Source organism: Octopus bimaculoides, chromosome 4 (assembly GCF_046866305.1).
Source record: "Octopus bimaculoides isolate indiv1 chromosome 4, ASM4686630v1, whole genome shotgun sequence".
Taxonomy (NCBI): Eukaryota; Metazoa; Mollusca; class Cephalopoda; order Octopoda; family Octopodidae; genus Octopus; species Octopus bimaculoides.
The window spans coordinates 114,620,413-114,642,439 of record NC_142931.1 but is presented as its reverse complement, the minus strand read 5'-3'; the positions used below and the strand labels follow the sequence as shown (position 1 = coordinate 114,642,439).

Below are 22,027 nucleotides of genomic sequence, written 5' to 3'. Positions count from 1 at the left end.
TCGGCCCTGAAAGGATTAAAGGCAAAGTCGACTACGGCAGAATTTGAATTCAGAACGTAAAGACAGACGAAATACTGCGAGGCATTCCGCCCGGCGTGCTAATGTTTCTTATTTCTTTATTGCTCACAAGGGGCTAAACATAGAGGGGACAAACAAGGACAGACAAAGGGATTAAGTCAATTACATTGACCCCAGTGCGTAACTGGTATTTAATTTATCGACCCCGAAAGGATGAAAGGCAAAGTCGACCTCGGCGGAATTTTAACTCAGAACGTAACGGCAGATGAAATACCGCTAAGCATTGCGCCCGACGTGCTAACGTTTCTGCCAGCTCGCCGCCTTTGAAAGGCGTTTGATAGTGTCGTGCACAACAGAGTCAGACAGACAGATAGACAGACAGACACATAACGAAATTTGGTAGCGATTTATTCACAATGAAGTATACATAGATCGATGATTAAAACGCTGTTTAATTCTCTGTGAAAAAATACGCCACTCTGTTACATACTGATATGCCATGTTGACAGACTGCTTCAGAAGAGGTAAATCCAGCCAAAACTGTTCTGTTATCTTTTGTAAAACACACCAAAGATCCTCCTTCGCCACCCTGTGGATATGAAATGAAGAACATTTGTAATTACTGAATTGGATTAGTAAAACCAATTGGGTGAAGATTAAAGAGGTTTGAACGATGTATTTGATTACGGTTACAGTTTTGATGCAGTGTCTACATCGTTATCTGAAACCCGTTATTCTTATATTGCGTGTGGAGCCTTTCACTTGTTTCTGTCACGTGACTATGGTTTATTCAGTCGATCTGATCGATCCAAGTGATTATTTTTAAGTCTAGTTTTTAGGTACTTATTCTATCAATTTCGTTTTTGGATCTTTACTGTTTGGCTGCCACTTTTCAATTTCTTCAATTTTTGTACCAATTGATTTCATATCTAGTGTATTGGTATGGTTTTGTATGGTAATTATTGCCATGAAATTCATTTTCGCTATAAATCAATCAATAAATAGTTAATAGCTTTTTAAACTTTGCAAATTTGTGGTAATTTTATCCAATCGAAAGCCAGATATATAGGTGCCTGTTTCTATAGTAACAAGCCAAGCTGTTATCAAGTCACTTACCCCTTTGTTGTTGTTCTGTCAAGCCACGTGGTCAGTTTTCGCTTATTAAATGCTTATAAAACGAAGTATGAAGTGGTCGTGAGATGAACTAACAATAACAGATAAATAGGCCTTAAATCACGCACCAATTTTTACTTTTCTTATTTTTGCATAATCGTATGAATGCGCGTAGAATAGAAATTCGCAAAGATTTTCTAAAAATTCCAAAAAGTAAAAGAAAAATTATGAGGAGTTACATGTCATGCGTAAAGCAGAATTCCGCCAGTATTTCATTTGTTTACAGTTGACAATACATGCAGTCACGCACAAAATGACAGCTTCGAAATTCTGACTTCTGATTGAGTAAATCATCCTTTAAACTTCTGTAACATTTTCAAATATTTTTCTAGGAAGAGTGCATTAGCCCCTGAAGGGGAGAGGAAGATAAAAAAAAAACTGACACCAACCTGACACTTTTCCTTTCCACCATGTAAATGTAGATCACTTGCGCAGATACGTCTCTTTCCGAATTGTTTTGCAATAATTCCACAATCTTTGTCTGGAAGTACGTTAACATTCTCCCATTTCAGTACTGCAGTATTGTTTGCTTTACCTAGAACATTGAAGTAACTGTTTTAACATTCACTCTATGCTGAATTGTGGTACAGTATGGGCAGATTTTTGAATTCCAACGAACCTTTATACAGATATACCTTCTTAAAGGCATGTGATAAACCTACTATAATGGGTAATACTAAGTTTACTTTTTCTTTTGTGATGCAATCTTTGGATTAGCAAGGTTTGCGGCTGAAGATAGCTTTAAACCATCTTTTATATCAATAATATACCTATACTGATGTAATAACAGATTGTTTATAAAGCTTGAAACACGTGTACCACGATATCCTTTGTGTTCTGTTTTCAATTTATGTTTGATATATATATATATATATATATATATATACAAGCGTATATATATATATATATATATATATGTATATATGTATATGTATATATACATATCTACGTATGTATATATATATATGTATCTATATATGTATATGAATCTATCTATATATATAGACATATGTATCTATATCTATATATATATATATATATATATATATATATATATATATATGTAGTATGTATGTAGTATGTATGTATGTATGTATATATATATATATGTATATAAGTGAGGATAATACCAGATAATTCAGTCTACAACCAATAATCCAAATCGCTTTCATCAATAGAATTGATATAAAAGAATCACCCTGAAGCACATAATTATTATATAGAATATATTAAAATACATAGATACATTAAATATATATGAATATATAAATATATTAAAAATCTATAAATATATAACCACAATATATATATATATATATATATATATATATATATATATATATATATATATATAAATATTGGTCCGACTCACAGAATGAAACTAATAAAATGAAAGTTAAAAATCCGGGAAGAAAGTAAAGGTTAAAATATTAAGTGCGTATGTATGTAATTATGTATATAAGAAATAATTAAGAATTAGTTGAATTAGTTACTAAAGTTGAGGTATCAAGTCAGTCCGGCATTATCCACATAGCTCGAAGTAAGGTGGTGAAGGTATTAATGCAATACGGCCGTTTCAGGCGGCTCCATTTAATCGAATAATGCAAGCATTATTTCAATTTTAGATAGGGCGCAAAAAATATTATTTCAATTTGAAATACAGTGCAAAAGATACAGAATTTCAACAAACAGGATATTCTATTCCAATTTTTAGCAAATATTTGCTAAAAATTATAATAGAATATCCCCGGCCTGGGAATCGAACCCACGATATCTTAATGGCGAGTACAACACTCTGATCACTAAGCCATGCGCCTTCAATTCGAAGTCATATTTGAAAACATTCTTCAAGAATGTCTGCAATTGCTGTTCATGTTGTTGTCATTATTGTTGTTGCCATTGCTGTTTTATTTTGATCCGGGTCAACCTTCACTGAGCCGATCAAAGTCGTTCCAGTCATGACATTTCCTTCCTTCACTCGAACATAGCTGATCAGGACTACGTTATCCAAGGTATGCATTGCTGATATTTCTACCAGATTAAGAAACCACATAAAGGCTTCCCTTCGTTAAATTCGCCAATATTCTTTTTCCAAATGCTACACAGCAAAATATCTTATCCAATGTTTTATGCGCAATAAATGAAATCGCTATTGATTTTTCTTCCAGCTCTCGCTCCTATTATCTCTTGGTCAATCTCAATTGGGAAACTAGTACGGTTTTCACTGACACCACATTCAGGAACTGATGGAATAATGCCTCTCTGTATAGTAACTCTGACCGGATCCGTGGCCATTGGAGCTGAATGAATAAAGAGACGTGTCGGTTAATATTAGTCCATGATGGTAAAGGTTACAATAACATACTTACTAGAATTAATTTCCCAGCCGACCATAAAACATGATGAGTAAAATGTATCGTTGTGTGTTGCCATGGTAATTGGTCGGATGCACTTACTAGCATTAATAGGTCGTGGAAGAACTAAAAAGGCAGCGTCATTTTCTGGAAAGAGAAAATTATAAAAAATAAGTCACGATGTAGTTCTTATAAGCTAACACAGGTGCAGGAGTGGCTTTGTGGCAAGTAACATGCTTACCAACCACACGGTTTCGGCTTCAGTCCCACTGCGTGGCACCTTGGGCAAGTGTCTTCTACTATAGTCTCGGACCGACCAAAACCTTGTGAGTGGATTTGGTAGACGGAAACTGAAAGATGCCCGTCGTATATATGTATGTATATACATGTGTGTGTTTGTGTGTCTGTGTCTGTGTTTGTCCCCCCCCCCCCCACAACATCGCTTGACAATCGATGCTGGTGTGTTTACATGATGTTCCTTTGTGTCCTCCCTTCCTGCTCCCCCCTCTCTCTCTCTATTCTGCAACTTCAAAGATTTACGACCTTGGACGTGCTAACTGTGTACCACCTTCACCTAAACCTATTCGTCTTACATTCTCTCATTCGCTTTCTCTCTTCCTATCAACTTTGCTGTACCTACAATAACAGATCTCTACGCTACATAATTCACCCATTATTTTTACACAAATCTAAATTTGTTTTGAACTCATTCCCGATCAAACTTTTCAATATCTGATAATTTTTCTTCCTTCCTTTTTTTTTCTGTTTGAAATTAACCTTAAAGAAATAAAACTAACAGAGCTGTTCTATACAATTTAAGACAAGTACTGTGTGTGTGTGTTGGCACTCCGTCGCTAACGACGTCGAGGGTTCCAGTTGATCCGATCAACGGTACAACTTGCTCGTGAAATTAACGTGCAAGTGGCTGAGCACTCCACTGACACGTGTACCCTTATCGTAGTTCTCGAGGACATTCAGCGTGACACAGTGTGACAAGGCTGACCCTTTGAATTACAGGCACAACAGAAATAGGAAGTAAGAGTGAGAGAAAGTTGTGGTGAAAGAGTACAGCAGGGTTTGCCACTATCCCCTGCCGGAGCCTCGTAGAGCTTTAGGCGTTTTCGCTCAATAAACACTCACAACGCCCGGTCTGGGAATCGAAACCGCGATCCTATGACGGCAAGTCCGCTGCCCTAACCACTGGGCCATTGCGCCTCCAAGACAAGTACTAAACAGGAAACAAAGTGATATGATACTCACTTACCATATAACAAGAAACTGGAATTCAGCGTTTTAAAGTCTTTATGTAAATGCACATTAGTCCTGTTAATGTGAAATGTAGCTGTTGCAACACTTGAATTAGTACTTCCGAGAGAGACATCTACGAATGTCCAACCTTTCGGACTGGAAAAGAGAATCAGAAAATTCGTTTAGGATATATCTATATATACATACATCTGCATACATGTATGAGTGTGTGACAGTGTTTATGTAGCGTGGCTGTGTGATAAGAAGCTTGCTTCCCAACAACATAGTTCTGGGTTCAGTCCCACTATGTGGCACTTTGCGCAAGTGTCTTGCACTATAACCTCAGGCCGGCCAAAGAAGCTCGTCGTATATATACGCATGTATCTATGTATGCGTGTCTTTGTGTCTGTGTTTGTCCCCAAACGCCGCTTGATAACCGGTGTTGCTGTGTTTATGTCCGCATAACCGATAGAATAAGTACCGATAGAATAAGTACTAGTCTTAAAATGGAACGAGTACTAATCCTAAAAAATAGACTAAGTTCTAGTCTTAAAAACATTAAGCCTGGGGTCGATTTTCTCGGTTAAAAATCCTTCAGGACGGTGCCCTAGCATGGCTGCAGTCAAACGACTGAAACAATTAAAAAATTATGTGTGTGTGTGTGTGTGTGTGTGTGTGTGCCTGTGTGAATAGTAAGGGAATACCCCAAAACGATTACCAGTTCGCTCTCAGGTATTCAAAATAGGTTATTCAGCAGTTAACTTATAAACGTAAACATAGGTCTTCCTTCTACAAACATTAATTCTTGAATTCCACCCAAAAAATAAAAGACAACAAAAAAAATCATACATACAAACAAATATACACACATGGGCGTATATAGGTGTTATTTATCAACTTCGCGATAAATGTCACATCAAGTTCTGTATTAGATGTTACTGTATGAAATTGCCTGCATATATACAAGCACTTATATATGTACGAATATCTGTTTGTTGTATATGTGTGTGTGTGTGTGTGTGTGTGTGTGTGTGTGTGTGTGTGTGTGTGTGTGTGTGCATATAGATAGATAGATAGATAACCGAAAGAGGTACTAGTGGTTTCATGCTGTTATGCCTGTTCATGTAACATAAAAGTATGAAACTACTGGTAGCTCTTTCGGTTGTGCATTTAAATTTATATTTATCTCTCACTGGATGGAATACTTTTTGGTTGATTGTACCTCTACTGGATATTTAAACTATATTTGCATGCGTGTGTGCAGTGTGTGTGTGTACATATAGTTATATGTGCGTGCCTTATGTAACTGTGTGTACGTATGTATGCGTATATTACACGCACATTCACATCTAACTTCGCGTTCAAAATACTAATTTTTCTATCGTCTTGGCCTAACAGCCGTTTGTTTTCACAGTTCTGTCCAGTTTTTACTGCCTTTTACTGTTTGTTCTCACTGTCCTGTTCTTGTTTACACTTTCACCCTCCGCAAAAAATTCCAAATTTAATTAATTTGCTTTTTGTGGGAAGGGCTGTTCCAACGAAGCTGCATATTGTCCTTGCTTTCGAAACCGGAGTAGATGGAACAGGGACAACTGAAGAAGGGAAATATTCTTTATGTTGCATGTCTCGTTTCTCTGTTTGTTTTTTTCGTTGTTCGAAAAAACGTTCGTTTTCTGTCTTCGTCTTTATGTTTTCGTTTCTCATTGTGTTTAACGTGTTTTGTGATGTCCTGTACCCATATATGCATGTATGTATACATATAGATGTAGGTATGTACATATATGTATGGATATATGCATATATTTATATATTATTAATGTTATATATATATATATATATATATATATACGTACACACATATACGCAGAGGACAATAGAAGTTATATTATATAATATACGAGATGAATTTTTGATGTAGTGAAATGAGAATTTGAGATAATCTCAAGCAATATACGATTTCCTTGCTTATCTTGTCTAAAATTTTATATTTATTTATATTCTTTGTTATTTCGAAGGTCTGCCGGTCGTTAACCTCATCGACCTAGAATTGTCCTGCTAGATCTAAACACCTTGACGTGTGGGTTTTGCCTTCGGATTGTTTGTTTTGAGAACTATGTGGGCGGTTCTATTTCTTGTGGAGGAAATTAAATATATTCGTTCCTTAAGTAAGTATAAGCTTTTGGTTTTAGTTGGGTAATTGACGAAAGCGAGAAAGAGACAGAGGGGGAGAGATGGAGAGATAGATAGATAGATAGATAGATAGATAGATAGAGAGAGAGAGAGAGAGAGAGAGAGAGAGAGACAGAGGGAGAAAGAGGGGAAGAGGTAGTAGGAGTAACTACTACTTGGAGAAAGCGTCCGAAGTGGCAAGAAACTTCTCTTAGGTTGGGTTGTAAGGCGGTGAGCTGGTAGAGTCTTCTGTACGTTTTGCATTTAGTCCGTCGGTACGTTCTGTGTTTAAATACCGCCGAGGTTGATTTTATCTTTCGTCCTTTCAGGGTCAACAAGGTAAGTACCAGTTGAGCACTGGAGTCTTTGTAATCAACGTATGCCCTCCCACCAAAATTGTTGGCCGTGTTCCAAAATTTGAAACCAAAATTAGGCTGGATTTTTAGATGGAAAGATTTAGTAGGAGAAAGAAAACAAAAAATCGATGAAACTGGACACGCAGTTTAACCGGAGAAGATAAAAATCAAAGTTTGTTCCTACTTTCTTATTATACATATTTCTCTCTTCTTGATAATGAATTTTTATGGTCAAAATACGAATATTTAAAACAATTGTGATATATTTTTTAGATTTGTTAATGTACGCAGGAGTGGCTGTGTGGTAAGTAGCTTGCTTACGAACCACATAGTTCCGGGTTCAGTCCCACTGCGTGGCACCTTGGGCAAGTGTCTTCTACTATACCCTCGGGCCGACCAAAGCCTTGTGAGTGGATTTGGTAGACGGAAACTGAAAGAATCCCGTCGTATATATATGTATATATATATATATATATATATATATATATATATATATATATATATATATATATGTGTGTGTGTGTGTTTGTGTGTCTGTTACCCCCCCCCCCCCCACATCGTTTGACAACCGATGCTGGTGTGTTTACGTCCCCGTAACTTACCGGTTCGGCAAAAGAGACCGATAGAATAAGTACTAGGCTTACAAAGAATAAGTCCTGGGATCGATTTGCTCGACTAAAGGCGGTGCTCCAGCATGGCCGCAGTCAACTGACTGAAACAAGTAAAAGAGTAAAAGAGAGAGTACGCAGTATAACCATTTCGTCACCTTATTCAAATCAATGTTTGCAACACTTCTTTCTGTTTCTCAAAACAATGGTGGTTGCCAATAGTATCAAAACATTTATAGATAAGTTATGCAGGTGTATATGTAACTATAATTTAGCAGAAAACGGGAAAAAGAAATTACATAATAGTTCACAGACCGAAATCGAGAGATTTCATACAAGAACGTTACAGAAAGAGAGAAGAGAATCCAATGCAGTCATTTACAGCCGCTTGTGAGGTTAGGTGATCATTAAGGGCAGTAGTGTACATTGTGAATACATATGTATTAAGTTGGTGTTGGCAAATATATGTGAAATAAACACAGTTAAGTTTTAATTATAGTGCCATCTGCTCCATCATAAGAAGAAATAAATTTTGGTGATCGAAGATATTCAATGAATATAAACATAAAGTTCCATTGCAATAGATGGAGAAAGAGTATGATGGATAAACAATTGGATAGGCAATAGAGAAAAGGTTTAAAAGTAAGATCGAGATGGAAATAGTATTAGCAGAAGGGAGGAAATCAATGGTCGAATACGTTGAACAAGAAAAAAGAGAGGGAAGAGTGAGAGAGAGAGAGAGAGAGAGAGAGAGAGAGAGAGAGAGAGAGAGAGAGAGAGAGAGAGAGAGAAGAGTAGCTATAATAGAAAGATAATAGCCAGTCGTTTAAATGTCAAGAAGGCGACTCAGCAGAGTGTATGAAGCTACGAAAGATGTATGGTAGAGTCGAATATCAAATGAGAATAAAAATAATGAAGGTAGGAAAAACCGACAGCTCTCCTGCTGAGCGTAGATCTGCCTGTATGTCTAACTGTCAAGATGTTTAAAATTCATCCCTGGGTGCAAGGCGTAAAGGTCTCAGGAACACATTGATAATAGAATGTAGATATAACTGAGGCCTAAAAAGCGATCGAGTTAATTGGAATAAGTAGTGGCTAGAGATGCACGAATATTATTATGTAACGAATTAATAATGATACAATCATATACATAATCATTTAAATGAAATTTAAAGGGCATAAACAAGTATAGTTACAAGCTCCGATATCAGACTATGTTAACGATAAAGTCGAAGAAACTGTAATACCTCGCTAAAATAGGTGGACACAAAAGAAGTAGCAAAAATAAATAATTATCTAAACCAAGTAGAAAATATGTTGTTGTTGGCACTCCGTCGCTTACGACGTCGAGGGTCCCTGTTGATCCGATCAACGGAACAGACTGCTCGTGAAATTAACATGCAAGTGGCTGAGCACTCCACAGACACGTGTACCCTTAACATAGTTCTCGGAGATATTCAGCGTGACACAGTGTGGCAAGGCTGACCCTTTGAATTTCAGGCACAAGAGAAACAGGAAGTAAGAGTGTGAGAAAGTTGTGGTGAAAGAATACAGCAGGGTTCACCACCATCCCCTGCCGGAGTCTCGTGGAGCTTTAGGTGTTTTCGCTCAATAAACACTCACAACGCCCGGTCTGGGAATCGAAATCGCGAACCTATGACCACGAGTCCGCTGCCCTAACCACTGGGCCATTGCGCCTCCACTGGTAGAACATATAAACCTATATTAAAAACAAATATTTTACAAAAAAGATTCCTGCAAGAAATGATAGCTTCTCGCTGAAGCTTCAGACTGTGTCGCTTAAAAATTTATAGTATTTGCAAGAGGGGAGAGCTTTCGTCACTAGCTACCGGTTGTCTGAGACTGAGGACGGATAACATCCAGAAACCTAGGTCAGTAAGTATCACGTAAGGCTAGAGATGGGAGTGATGACCTCCCATTAAAATCCTATACGGACACAAACTGTGTGTCGATAGCCAGCTGGAAAAGATGTTTTTCTGGGATTAAAACAAGAGTAACATCGTCCTTTATTGTACTACTACATTCTCTTGGCATATAAACATTACTATATATATATATATATATATATATATATATATATATATATATATATATATATATATATATATATATATATATATATATATATATATATATATAAATTTAATGAATGGAGTAAAACGCATATGTTGACTGCAGTTAACATATGCGTTTTACTCCATTCATTAAATTTTTATATATACTCAAGTACCCAAAATATCAAGGAGTTTCTACCTTATAAACAGGAGTTACACCACAGTTATTTGTGATCTTTGCTACCCTGGTATCTATTAACCAATTTATTTTGTCCGAGTTATTTATTAATTAGGAGAAAATAAATACATATAATATATATATATACATATATATATATATATATATATATATATATATATATATACTTTTTCGTTAAGGTAAGATCAACAATGAAAGTACACCATCCGGTGAGAGATATTGTTTAATAGCTCATAACCAGCTACTATGTACATTAAACTATGTGTGTGTGTGTGTGTGTGAGTGTGTGTGGAAAATTTATAAGGATTGGAATACGTAAAATATCGGCTAATATTTCTAACGCAACGAACACTGGTCAGTGAGACTAGCTACTGTGTAGAGAGTTCGTTGCGTATAACTAACATAATGAACTCCAGTTAGTGAAGAAACATATGTAGCCTATATTCCCCTTATTCCACTCTTTATAAATTTTGGACTTTTATTTACATCAAGGTTTTTAAGTGAATAAATCTAATTACATATACCAACTTCTAATTACTTACAAGCAGTGAGCTGCTGTGATTATGTGAATATCATCGACAAGGGATCCTCCACAAATGTGGCTTTTATTACCCGTAGATATTTTCAAAAGTGCCATGTGAGGGAACTGGCATTTTTTAGCGTAGAAGTCAGTCTGGCTTTCTGTCGCATTAGTGGGTGCTGAAATGCAAAGAAACGATAGCATTAGCGTTAATACACGTAACAACTGCAATTTTATAAAATACGATTATAATAATTCTTACTTTAGATTGCAATTTTCAGGGGAGGAGATGTTGTCGATACCTTCTTAAATACTTGACTGGAACTTTATTTTTATGTTCCTATAAAGATGAAGTGTAAAACTCGGCCTAAATGGCGTTTGAACTCAGAACGTAGCCGTAAAAAATGCTTCAAACGACTTTTCTCATACGATGTAACAATTCTGCCAAATCGATACCTGTTTTTTTTTACTGATGCATAATAACTATAGGTATGCTTGCATAGAAACACATTCATATACACATACATAAACCCATATACATACACACATACATACGCATGTGCATACATACGTGCGTGTGTGTGTGTGTGTGTGTGTGTGTGTGTGCTTGTGCATGTGTGTGCTTATATGTACGCGTGCACATAAACGCTCACATTTCCATACAGGTTATTACATTAAGAAAGGGCACAGTGGTATGCTAAGTACTTCAGTGTTGCCTGCATCTTTGCTCTCTTAGCATTTTGATGTGCTCTAACTTGACACAATCAAAGACAAAATTGTATTTTTGTATCCTCGTCGAGGATACATAACCAACCTCCAGTATCTACCTCCCATATGGGATAGCAATGAATCTTTAATTTATTTGTATTTAAATAAAAGAGTAAGATAGTTGTTGCATGTAAAATCACAGCCAGCACGTAGACATATATTCTAACACTTCACATACTATTTTGTTATACAGGGACGTGATCAGATGTTGTTACACATCGCAGGTCAGAATGCTCTTTGTCTCGTTTTAGCCTTTGAAAAATGCTACACTACTGGCAAGGCGAGCAAGCCAACGTTCTTGTCTGATCGAAATGAGGACTAGGGCGTGGTAAACGAAGTGTTTTGCTCAAGAACGTGCTATCCGAAAATCGAACTCACGATCTAGCGACCTTGAGTACAAGAACCTTACCACTAGGCCACACGCATTCACACTTGCTAGATGGTGACTATTGCAGAAGATTGTTAATAGGGTCACTTGATATTCCTTTAGTTCAATTAAAATACTAGCGTAATCATACAGGCTGTAGGCATTAATAAATCTCAAAATGGTTTTCAACGGCACATGCGGTGAGGATACTAGTAAATTAGTATTATTATATGCGAGAAAATACACTGTGTAACACGGTTTTTGTCCTTCAGCAGCAACAGTTATTTCCAATTTGCTTACCCATAGAAAGTATGAAAAATGGCTAATATTTCGTTCAATCTTTGCGTTTGTTATATTTATTCAAACCCCAAAGAATCCCTCTCAACACATGGCTATGATGCTCCCCCCCCCCCCCCCCACTACTCCTGCTTATGATCAGAGGTGCACATATTGTCAGCCACTAAGGGACATGCTTAAGTGGTTAGAGTAAAGTAACTGACAAGGAAATCTGTGATATTGAACAGAATATTTGCTATAATGATATTTCTGCTACAGCAACTCAGCGCTGAATCTGTTTGAAATGTAATGGAAAATAGGTCAGTTTCAAAACATTGCTGTCCAGGTCACAAAAGCAAAGTTTGAAGGGAACAGTAGTCATTTCCTTCGATTTCTAGATAGAAGCAAATAAAAAGTAACATTTACTGACCAAACACAAAAAAATAAAATAAATAAAATTTTTTGTTGCACAATGTTCAACGCACATCGTGTCTTACAACAGTAGAGCTCATTCTTAACCCTATTTAATCTTACAATGAACGTTTTAATCTTCCAAGTAGCGTAATCCTTCTGGGATACTCGTTATTTATCAGCTCTAACGTCAAAATTGTGAGCCATTATCAATTATCTCATAAATTTGACAAATCTGCCCTCAAGAATATTTGGCATATCAGTGCTAGTTACTTAAGAAGGCATTATCCCCGTATTCTTAATGTCATACTTTGACAAGAGATTGTCCATTAATATTGCAGATTCCCACATGATTATGTATATGTATGTACATACGTATACTGTCAGATCGCTTTCTGAGTAAGTAAGCCAAAGTTTCTAGCGCAAAGCTGAAATAATCCTTCTCGGTAACGTTAATACTGTAATGATAACGGATTCTTATGTATGGCTTACCAACATGTAACTCAATACAAAAGGACGTATCGACAAAAGCCAGTTCTCTGCCATTTACGTTTCTCTTGTAATATCAGATTCCTAGGTGCGGGTTAACACCTTGGTGCCCCATATAAATGGACGTATCTATGGAAACAAATCTTCTCTCATCTAATATATTTGTTCCTCTGGTATTTATTTTGCCAGAATAAACCGCTCAAAGGTTACATTAATTTGAAAGGAACAAAATTTCAAACTGGTAAGATTATACATTTCGATGAATGTAACACCAAATACATTAAATACAAAAGAAATGAAACTCAAGATAAGTCTAGTTTCATGGTTAAAGCAAATGCAATCGAATAATGGACACAAGTCCATACTTCAACGAAACTCTAAAAACACTAAAAAAGAAAAGAAAGAACCTAACAGTAAATTGCTCATGGAGTTGTTTAAAGTTATGAAATATGTGAGATACTTGTTGCTTGGAAGCGGTTTTACTAAAAACATAAAGTTTTACTAAACCTAATCTAAAATCTGTGCGAATCAAACCGCGCATGTTAACATTAAGCCGATAATGTTACGATAAATATAACTTTTTACAAACCTAAATCTAAAGCTGCGAGAACCAAACCAAGTAACGAGGGAAGCTAACATTATACCGATACACAATATTACTAATTATATATAACACTGGCGAATGTGGTTTTTGTTGTCTGATGTTGCAGATATGTTTCCTAGTAATTCTGAGTGCTGGTTTCAAAATTGAAATCCATTTTGCTCTATCATGTCAAAATGTTTCACAAATTCAAATGTCCAGTTTTCAACACTACCAGCATTGTCACCATTTCTAAGGATAGACTTAGCTTTATCAAATGCAAATCCATGTATGAAGCTTGACATATCTTTTTAAAATGTTTTTCAATATCATCTAATGTAAATGTAACTACAAAAGTGAAAACAAAAGTCAGGATTTAAGTATCTTCAGTAAACAAAAAGCATCTAACATGAGTAACTTTCATTATTTTCAACCTAACCAATTTTAAATGTCATGATGATAACACAAAAGTCCTAATACAATTAGATGGTCCTTCATACATGTCTCATATTTGTGGAATTTGTCTGCAGATATGTCCACGTTGTGCTTTTGTAAAGCAAGTGAGATATATTTTGTTGAACCTTTAACTATTACTAACAAAAATTGATATTTTGAATGCGCCCTAAATGTTTTGTGAAGTCATATGGATGAAAGTCACTTTGTCAAGTATGGTCAAATAATTGTAGAAAAATCTTCATGGCATGTATGTTCTTTGAGGAACTTTGCCATAACTGTTGACAATTCTGACAATGCTTTTCCCGGGTTTCAATTAGCCTGCATATATATTTTGAATTTCAGAAATGTGGACAGTTGTGAGAGACGAAAATGCTAAAACAGCCCTGTTGTTTTCTGCTATATGTGTGAATGTTACACTTTATCTTGCCTGCGAAACAAAGTCAGATTTTGTGAAGAAAGCTTACCTTCCTTTCCGGGTGATCAAGACAAAGCCTGGGCACCTCATATAGTGTGTAAAACATGTGATGAAACACTGAGACAGTGACTGTTTTAAATACTTAAGCAGAAATTTTCTATCTTTTTTTTGTGATAAAAATATGGTTGGTGTGTTTGACGGGCCACAGATTGCAGGACGATCAGTTTTTGGAAAGCATTCCTAGCGTTGGAAAAGAAGCATGGAATACTTTTGCTGCAGTTGTGTCTGATATTCTGGGAAACAGGAAACCATCCAATTATGAAGAACTTGTGCAGACCCTGTTAAGAAACTGTAGAGCATTGGACTGCAACACGAGTGTAAAAGTACATATCCTGCATAGTCATCTGGACTACTTCCCTGAAAATCATGGTGCAATAAGTAATGAGCAAGGAGAAAGATTCCACCAAGACATCGAAATGATAGAGACTAGGTATCAAGACAGGTAGAACACTAACAGGATGGCTGAATACTGTTAGTCTCTACAAAGAAACTGTCGATCAACTTATTCACGCAAAGCAGGAAAGAGAAAGCTTATTCTTTGAATTACTGAAACCCCAGTTTGACAGAAATATCTATTCTAAGATATGTAATTAAGCATTTTGTATAAACAATAAAACGTGCTATTTAGTTTGTGCTATTTTTTAAATTCAGTATTGCATTTAATGGCAAAATTGACATTTTTTGTTAAAAAAATTAATTCCTGTTTAACAAAGAAAATTGATGTGACAGAAAACTTCCGAGGGCATTTCTGAATACAGCACCATCATACTCGGCGGAACTAATTATAAAAGGGAAGACAACAAAAGATTTTTCCGAAAATGTTCCTCAGTGTTATCAATAAAATAATAAAAGCAGCTGACCATCTCTATTGCTTACAGACAAACAATACAATTGTTCTTATTCAGAGAGCAAGCTGTAGAACAATTTTGACGTGATAGAAGAAAACTGATGGCAGTTTTGAAATCAGCATGCCAATTTTAGTCTAAATCAGGTGAAAAATTCAAACTCGGCAGAAATTATGTTCAACAATTGCTCCCCAGTGTAATTAGTAACACGTACTTACCGGCATTTTTAGCTTCAAATAACAGGCAACCCAGCAGTGGAATTAGAAATCTATGTAAGAAATTCATATCACTTATGTTCAAAGAATGATTTTGGAATCTTCTTGCAATCTGTTCCTTCCAGCTTTCTCAGCTACGTCACTTTAATGTTACCCTTAAATACAATTTTTCAAACAGTCTAGCTCTTTCTTGTCTTCCTTCTTCCTTCTCCTCCATCAATTGATTATTTATTTCAATGAGAAAGATAAAAGTGCACAGTTTTAAGTAAAAATAAATAATAAACGGTATTTTGATTTGCTGTTTAATGTATTTGTGTGTGAAGAATTATCAGCTGTTCAAATCTGGTCTTATTCTCATAAAGTACTTTAACTATTTACGATAATTTTTTTTCTTAACTGTAGGCCATTAATATTTCTGGGGATTGTTTATTAAACTTTTGATAATATTTACATATCACAAAGGAACTCCAACACCTGGTCTTTCCTTTTAGCAAATTTTGATTGTTACTTTTATTATTTTTATTCAATATTACTCAGAGTGTTACTATTCTCAAAAACATACTTTACAATATTCCCATTTAACCATTTTTCGACTGACGAGGTAAATATGTATAATCAAAAGTGAAATCTACTAGAAATACATTTTATTAGTATACTCTCTCCTTGTCTTTTGCGTTTGTGTCTAACTATTGGATTAATTTAACTATGGCACCAACAAAATATTCCGAACTATCAGCAGTTGAAAAAGTGTAACGGTGCGTATAGTGAGAACATAGAGAGGCAGAACTGCTGTATGTTACAATTACTGCAAATGATTCGTCACGGCTTCACAACACATATCTTATTCTATCATAACTTACAACTATCGGAGAAAATCATACATTATTTCACACAGTGGAAGCAAGGAAAGATAACTCTTCCTTGTCATACTTTCGGTTAGTAATTCGTATGGCATTCATAATACACTTCCTACTTTGTAATACTGTCATGAATGGTAGCATTTCATAAAACTTGCTAGACCTCTGCCACAATTCTATTAAATTACTTCCTTGATTGCCAAAATGTATAAGTAGATATATTTCAAACATTTTCTATTGTAGATATCCATAAAAATCTAAAGACAACATTCTGCAGATAAGATAAGAAAAGACAGTATTAAATTACTACAAGCACTCGAGGCAGCGAGCATTAAAATACAAATCTGCATGTTTATTCTGAACTCGTTCTGTTAGATTTGAACGTGGATGTGCTAATACAGCTGTATTTAAACGTTGGAGAACCACTTCTCCCTTCCCATTGTGTGCTGATAAGATACTCGTTTAAATGACGTAGAAGACCTCGAGGCGCCGGTGTTGCATAATTCTTTACTGCCCACAAGGGGCTAAACATAGAGGGGACAAACAAGGACAGACAAACGGATTAAGTCGATTATATCGACCCCAGTGCCTAACTGGTACTTATTTAATAGACCCCGAAAGGATGGAAGGCAAGGTCGACCTCGGCGGAATTTGAACTCAGAACGTAGTGGCAGACGAAATACCGCTAAGCATTTCGTCAGGCGTTCTAACGTTTCTGCAAGCTCGTCGCCTTAAGACACTTGGAGGCACCAGTGTTTCGACAAGGAATTCGGTAAAAGACATATTTGCTGATGCGTGCTGTTGTTTGCCAAGTCAGTATTAAATTCCTATGATCAAGTAGATTCTATAAACAAGAACTACCAATCTTGTTTAGATTTAGAGATCCGGGGACAATTTTGACTAATTCGATACAATAACGCTGAAAGGCTGGTGTTTGAGAGTCCAGTATGTCACTGAGTCGAGTGTGTTAGCACACTTGGTCGAAAGAGAGTCATCATTCGAAGGAGAAATATAACCACGAGTAACATGTTCACATTCAAATCAGCTGAAATATCTTAAGAATAAATATGCATATTGTTGAACAAGACAAGAAATATTAGAGTATCAGCTTCGAAAGAAAATAAAACACTTCATACTTTATAGTTTAGGATTACCAAAAGTAGAGCAGACATTAGAATACCTAAGTGTTTACAAATACCAATATCAGTTTATAAGCATAGCAGAACGTGTCAGTATGTTAAATGAGGGATCTCGAGCATTTCGTTGTTTTACTTAATAGGAAAAGAGAATGTCGAAACCAATTGATACTTTTCATAGGGCTTTCAGCACTGGTTAAGAAATAGGTCAAAAAGAAAAAAAACCCACAACGCACAGGTTGTTTTGTTTAGCCCTAGATAAACACAGATCAAGCATAATTATAGTTAAAAACGATCAAGCCGTGACCGTCCGGTCTTTTTTTATAACAGTGGTTTGGGTGTCATTTCTGCGGGATTTATTCGTCTTTTTCTAGCAAAAATAACAAAAACTCGCTGAGTTGCGAGCGCACAGCAGGAGAGATTTTCAGAGGAAGAATTCCCATCCAACAAGTGTTTCGGCCCTTATTCCTGACACTCTACGGGAGCCGGGCCCACCCAGGTCATGACTCCGAGGTGTCCTCCTGCTGCTTTCCAAAATCCTATCTCCAGCGGGTTTTGAACCTGGGTCGTGCTTGTGAACTTGTGTTCTCAGGCCAGTGTTTCAATGCCCGCTAGGCCACTCTAACCAACGAAGGAACCAGTTCTCTTCTTCCATATATTTCCTGTAAATAACCAATGGGATCCATAACTAGGTTCATTGACCATTTCTCTTTGTGAATATCCACATTGAGCTCTTTTCAACAACATGAGACAAGCGTTTGATTGTGGCAGTTCTTCTGCGGCCTTTGATACCCAATTGGAAAGCTTACACTAGAGTGGGCCCCGCTAAAAGTTTCTAAGGATCAATAAATAGCGTACAGTTGAGTAATATATCATAATGCACCCAAAAATAGATATGATAAACCTTTATCATTTGAATATTTTTCTTTAGTGCACATTGCTAGTGGAGCGGCCATGCTTACACCGTAAACCAGGAAAAAAATGGCGCAATCAGACTCAAACTTCGATCACATGACCACAATAGTACCAACTATAAGCACGCATGCGCAGGAGGCAGTGTGGCAATAATAAAGATATGTTATGGCGAAAGTGCGGATAATTTTTGACTTCACCTCGTATATATGTATGCCCCCTTAAACTTTAAATCACTAGATACAAAACAAATAAAATCAGAGACAGTTAGAATTCTACCTAGAATTAATTACTGTCTGCTAGCCTTGGCTATGTCAAGATGGTATTTTTTATGTATTCTTCTTTCCCACTTAAATTTTAAATGTTGTCACAACAGTAATATGTTCATTCTGCTGAAATAAATTTTCAGTAAATTTTCTATATCCTTGTGCAGCTGAAGATTGCTGTGCATTTTGCATTTAATTTAATGTAATGCTCGCATTACTTAAATAAATGGAGTAGCATGAAACGTGCGTACTGCAATAACCTTTAAAATCTGTGTTGCTTTTTTTGATTTTATATATACATATATATATATATATATATATATATATACAGCAGTGATGCAGCACTTAGACAAATTACTGAAGCTACACACATAATAGAAGGGAAACCTAGCCTGAATAGGAAACTAGAATGGAACACTAACATACGCCACTAACAAACCACAGCATGTGACAACATGTTACCCATAAACCAATAATAGGAACAAAGTATAATACAATACATAGATAAACAAATGGAATTAAATACTACATACGTTAACAAAATTTAATTAAACACAAAAAAAAAACACACACACACACACACACACATGAACATATAAATAAATAGAAACTAATACAAACGAACACGTATTAACAGAGAATATAGGTGATACAGACACTCCCCATACACACATGCACTTACAAAAGACACAGACACATTGAAGGACACGCATGCGTAGACACATACAATAGGAATACAAAATACAAAATGGCTGATAGTTAGCAAGGTGAGACACACATAAGAAAGAAGAAGGAAACAAAGGACCACTGATGAGGTCACAGAAGTGTGACGAAAGAACTCTGGCCGAAATAAGATTAAGATTAAGATTAATGTTATATAAAGCTGAAAAAAAAAAAAAAAGAAAATTAACACCAAATATACAGTGCGTGTGTTTTTATTGGCTAAACTGGCAATATGACCATCCCCAAGTACAACAACATCTGTTTCAACACACGATTTCACATAAAAAATCTTGCAAAACAAATATGTAAACGGAACATATATTTATATTTATATATATAGACTTCAAAATTTACTAGTAGCGACTTCTCCTGAAAATCGACAAAACTTGGCACCCAATGGAATGCCAACACCGATGCAACACTGATGTGGACAGCAAGGGTGACTATGTTGTAAAATAAACCTCATTTGTCACATTCCATGAGAATATCTCGATCGCTGTATATATTAATAGACAGATAAATATATATTATTAACATTATTGATGTCACATGCGTAATGATTTTGTTTTATTTAAATGCTATCGACCAGATCATTAAATGTTGTTATGCATCACTGGTTATAATGTGCTTTCAATTCTTTCTTGATCGCCCTTTCTTATCCATTTTGTCCCAAATCGCTTAACTAAATCGTCTTCCCATTGTCATGGAAGCCTTCCCAGTGTCTCTTTATCGATTTCTTTACAGCATAGGTCTACCTATTCTCTGAGAACTTTCTTGTTTGTGACATGTGCAGCCGAGCGGAACTTGTGCTTTCGGTATTCTACAATCACATCGTTCACTCCGCTCCGTTCTCAGATTATCTCGTTTTGAATTTGCCCTCGTAATGATATTCCTAGCAGCGATCTTTTCATGGCCCTTTGCGTCGTATCCAACGTCTCACTTGCGTATAAAAGCGAATATAGGACGGTGAAATTGAAGAGACTGGCACATGTGGCCTTGCCTAGCTTTGCTTTGAGTACAATCTTTTTTGAGGTAAACACCATCTATCCTGCCCTTATTCTCTTCGAGATTTCTGCATTCATGCGTTGGGGAAAATTCAGTGTGTACCCTTCGCAGATGTATTCCATTACCTACTCGATTTCATCACTCTCCAACACTATTTCTGCTACATTTTCTGCTATATTTTCAGACGGCATGTATTTTTGTTGCCCTGTGGTCCATTTTAATGCGTACTGCTACAGACAGTACGCTATAGCATTATTTCGCGGTATCATTAGTACGCCGGGCGAAATGCTACGCGGAATTTCACCCGTCTTTACGTACTGAGTTAAAATTCTTCCGAGGTCGACTTTGACTTTTATCCTTTAGATATCCATAAAATAAGTAGCAGTTGAGCACTGGCGTCGATGTAATCGATTTAACACTTCTCCGAGCCTGTTGACTCTGTGCCAAATTTCGAAATTATTATTATTATTATTATTATTATTATTATTATTATTATTATTATTATTATTATTATTGAGTGAGAGTGCAGCGCATGCCATCGAAATGACACTGGGGTACAGATATATGAAGCCCAATATACCCATCATGACTACCCGTCTGATAAGGGTACACCAGGAACATGGTGATCTCATATCAAGATAAATAGCACACGACCTTGCAGATGGGCACAGAACTTTCTTCAGGTCACGTAACTCATCTCACTCAAAAGGTCCCTGAATGAGGTTCGTTTGAAGGTGATGAATGAAACACCCATGTTTCCAGAGATAAATTATTCAAACCCCCAAAAATTCCTCTCAACATATTGGCTATGAGGCTCCCCCACTACTTCTGCTCATGATCAGAGATGCACATATCGTCAGCCATCAACTGGTTAAGGTCAAACAACTGACAAGCAGTTCTGTGATATTGAGCAGAATATTTGCTGTAGTCCATCTTTTATACCAAGACAAAACAATGTACGTCTTAATACTTCCAGTCACTTAAGATCAGAAGCCACGAGAGCCAGTATCAGGGCATTTATTATTATCATCATCATCGTCGTCATCGTCGTCGTCGTCGTCATCATCATCATCATCATCATAGTCGTCGTCGTCGTCGTTGTCATTGTTGTTGTTGTTGTTGTTGTTGTTATTATTATTATTATTATTATTATTAAGGCGGTGTAGTGGAAGAATCATCAGTACGCCGGGCTAAATGCTTTGCGGCATTTCGTCTGTCTTTACGTTCTGAGTTCAAATTCCGCCGAGGTCGACTTTTCTATTCATCCTTTCGAAATCGATAAAAGCACCACTCAGGTATAGGGGTCGATGTAATCGACTTTCCCTTCCCTAAAATCTCTGGCCATGAACATAGAATAGAACGGATCATTATTATTATTATTATTATTATTATTATTATTATTGGTGTTGTTGTTTTTGTTGTTATTGTTGTTGTAGTTGTTGCTGCTGTATCTGTTTTCGTTGTTGTTGCTTTTGTCGTTGCTGCTGATGTTGCTGTGATTGTTTTTCTGTACCCACTGTGTTAAG

At 36.2% G+C, this 22,027-nt stretch overlaps 1 protein-coding gene across 1 annotated transcript; it reads right to left on the bottom strand.

Moving 5' to 3' along the window:
* Positions 1–409: 409 nt before the first annotated feature.
* On the bottom strand, positions 410–15,759 carry LOC106884305 (trypsin-2). The gene is made up of 6 exons (XM_014935617.2): positions 15,606–15,759; positions 10,743–10,899; positions 4,810–4,949; positions 3,561–3,692; positions 1,581–1,726; positions 410–607 (listed from the first exon to the last, which is right to left on the bottom strand). Exons 1-6 carry the CDS (start codon positions 15,670–15,672, stop codon positions 470–472), a joined length of 780 nt encoding a protein of 259 aa, XP_014791103.1. The 5' UTR covers positions 15,673–15,759; the 3' UTR covers positions 410–469.
* Positions 15,760–22,027: the final 6,268 nt, after the last annotated feature.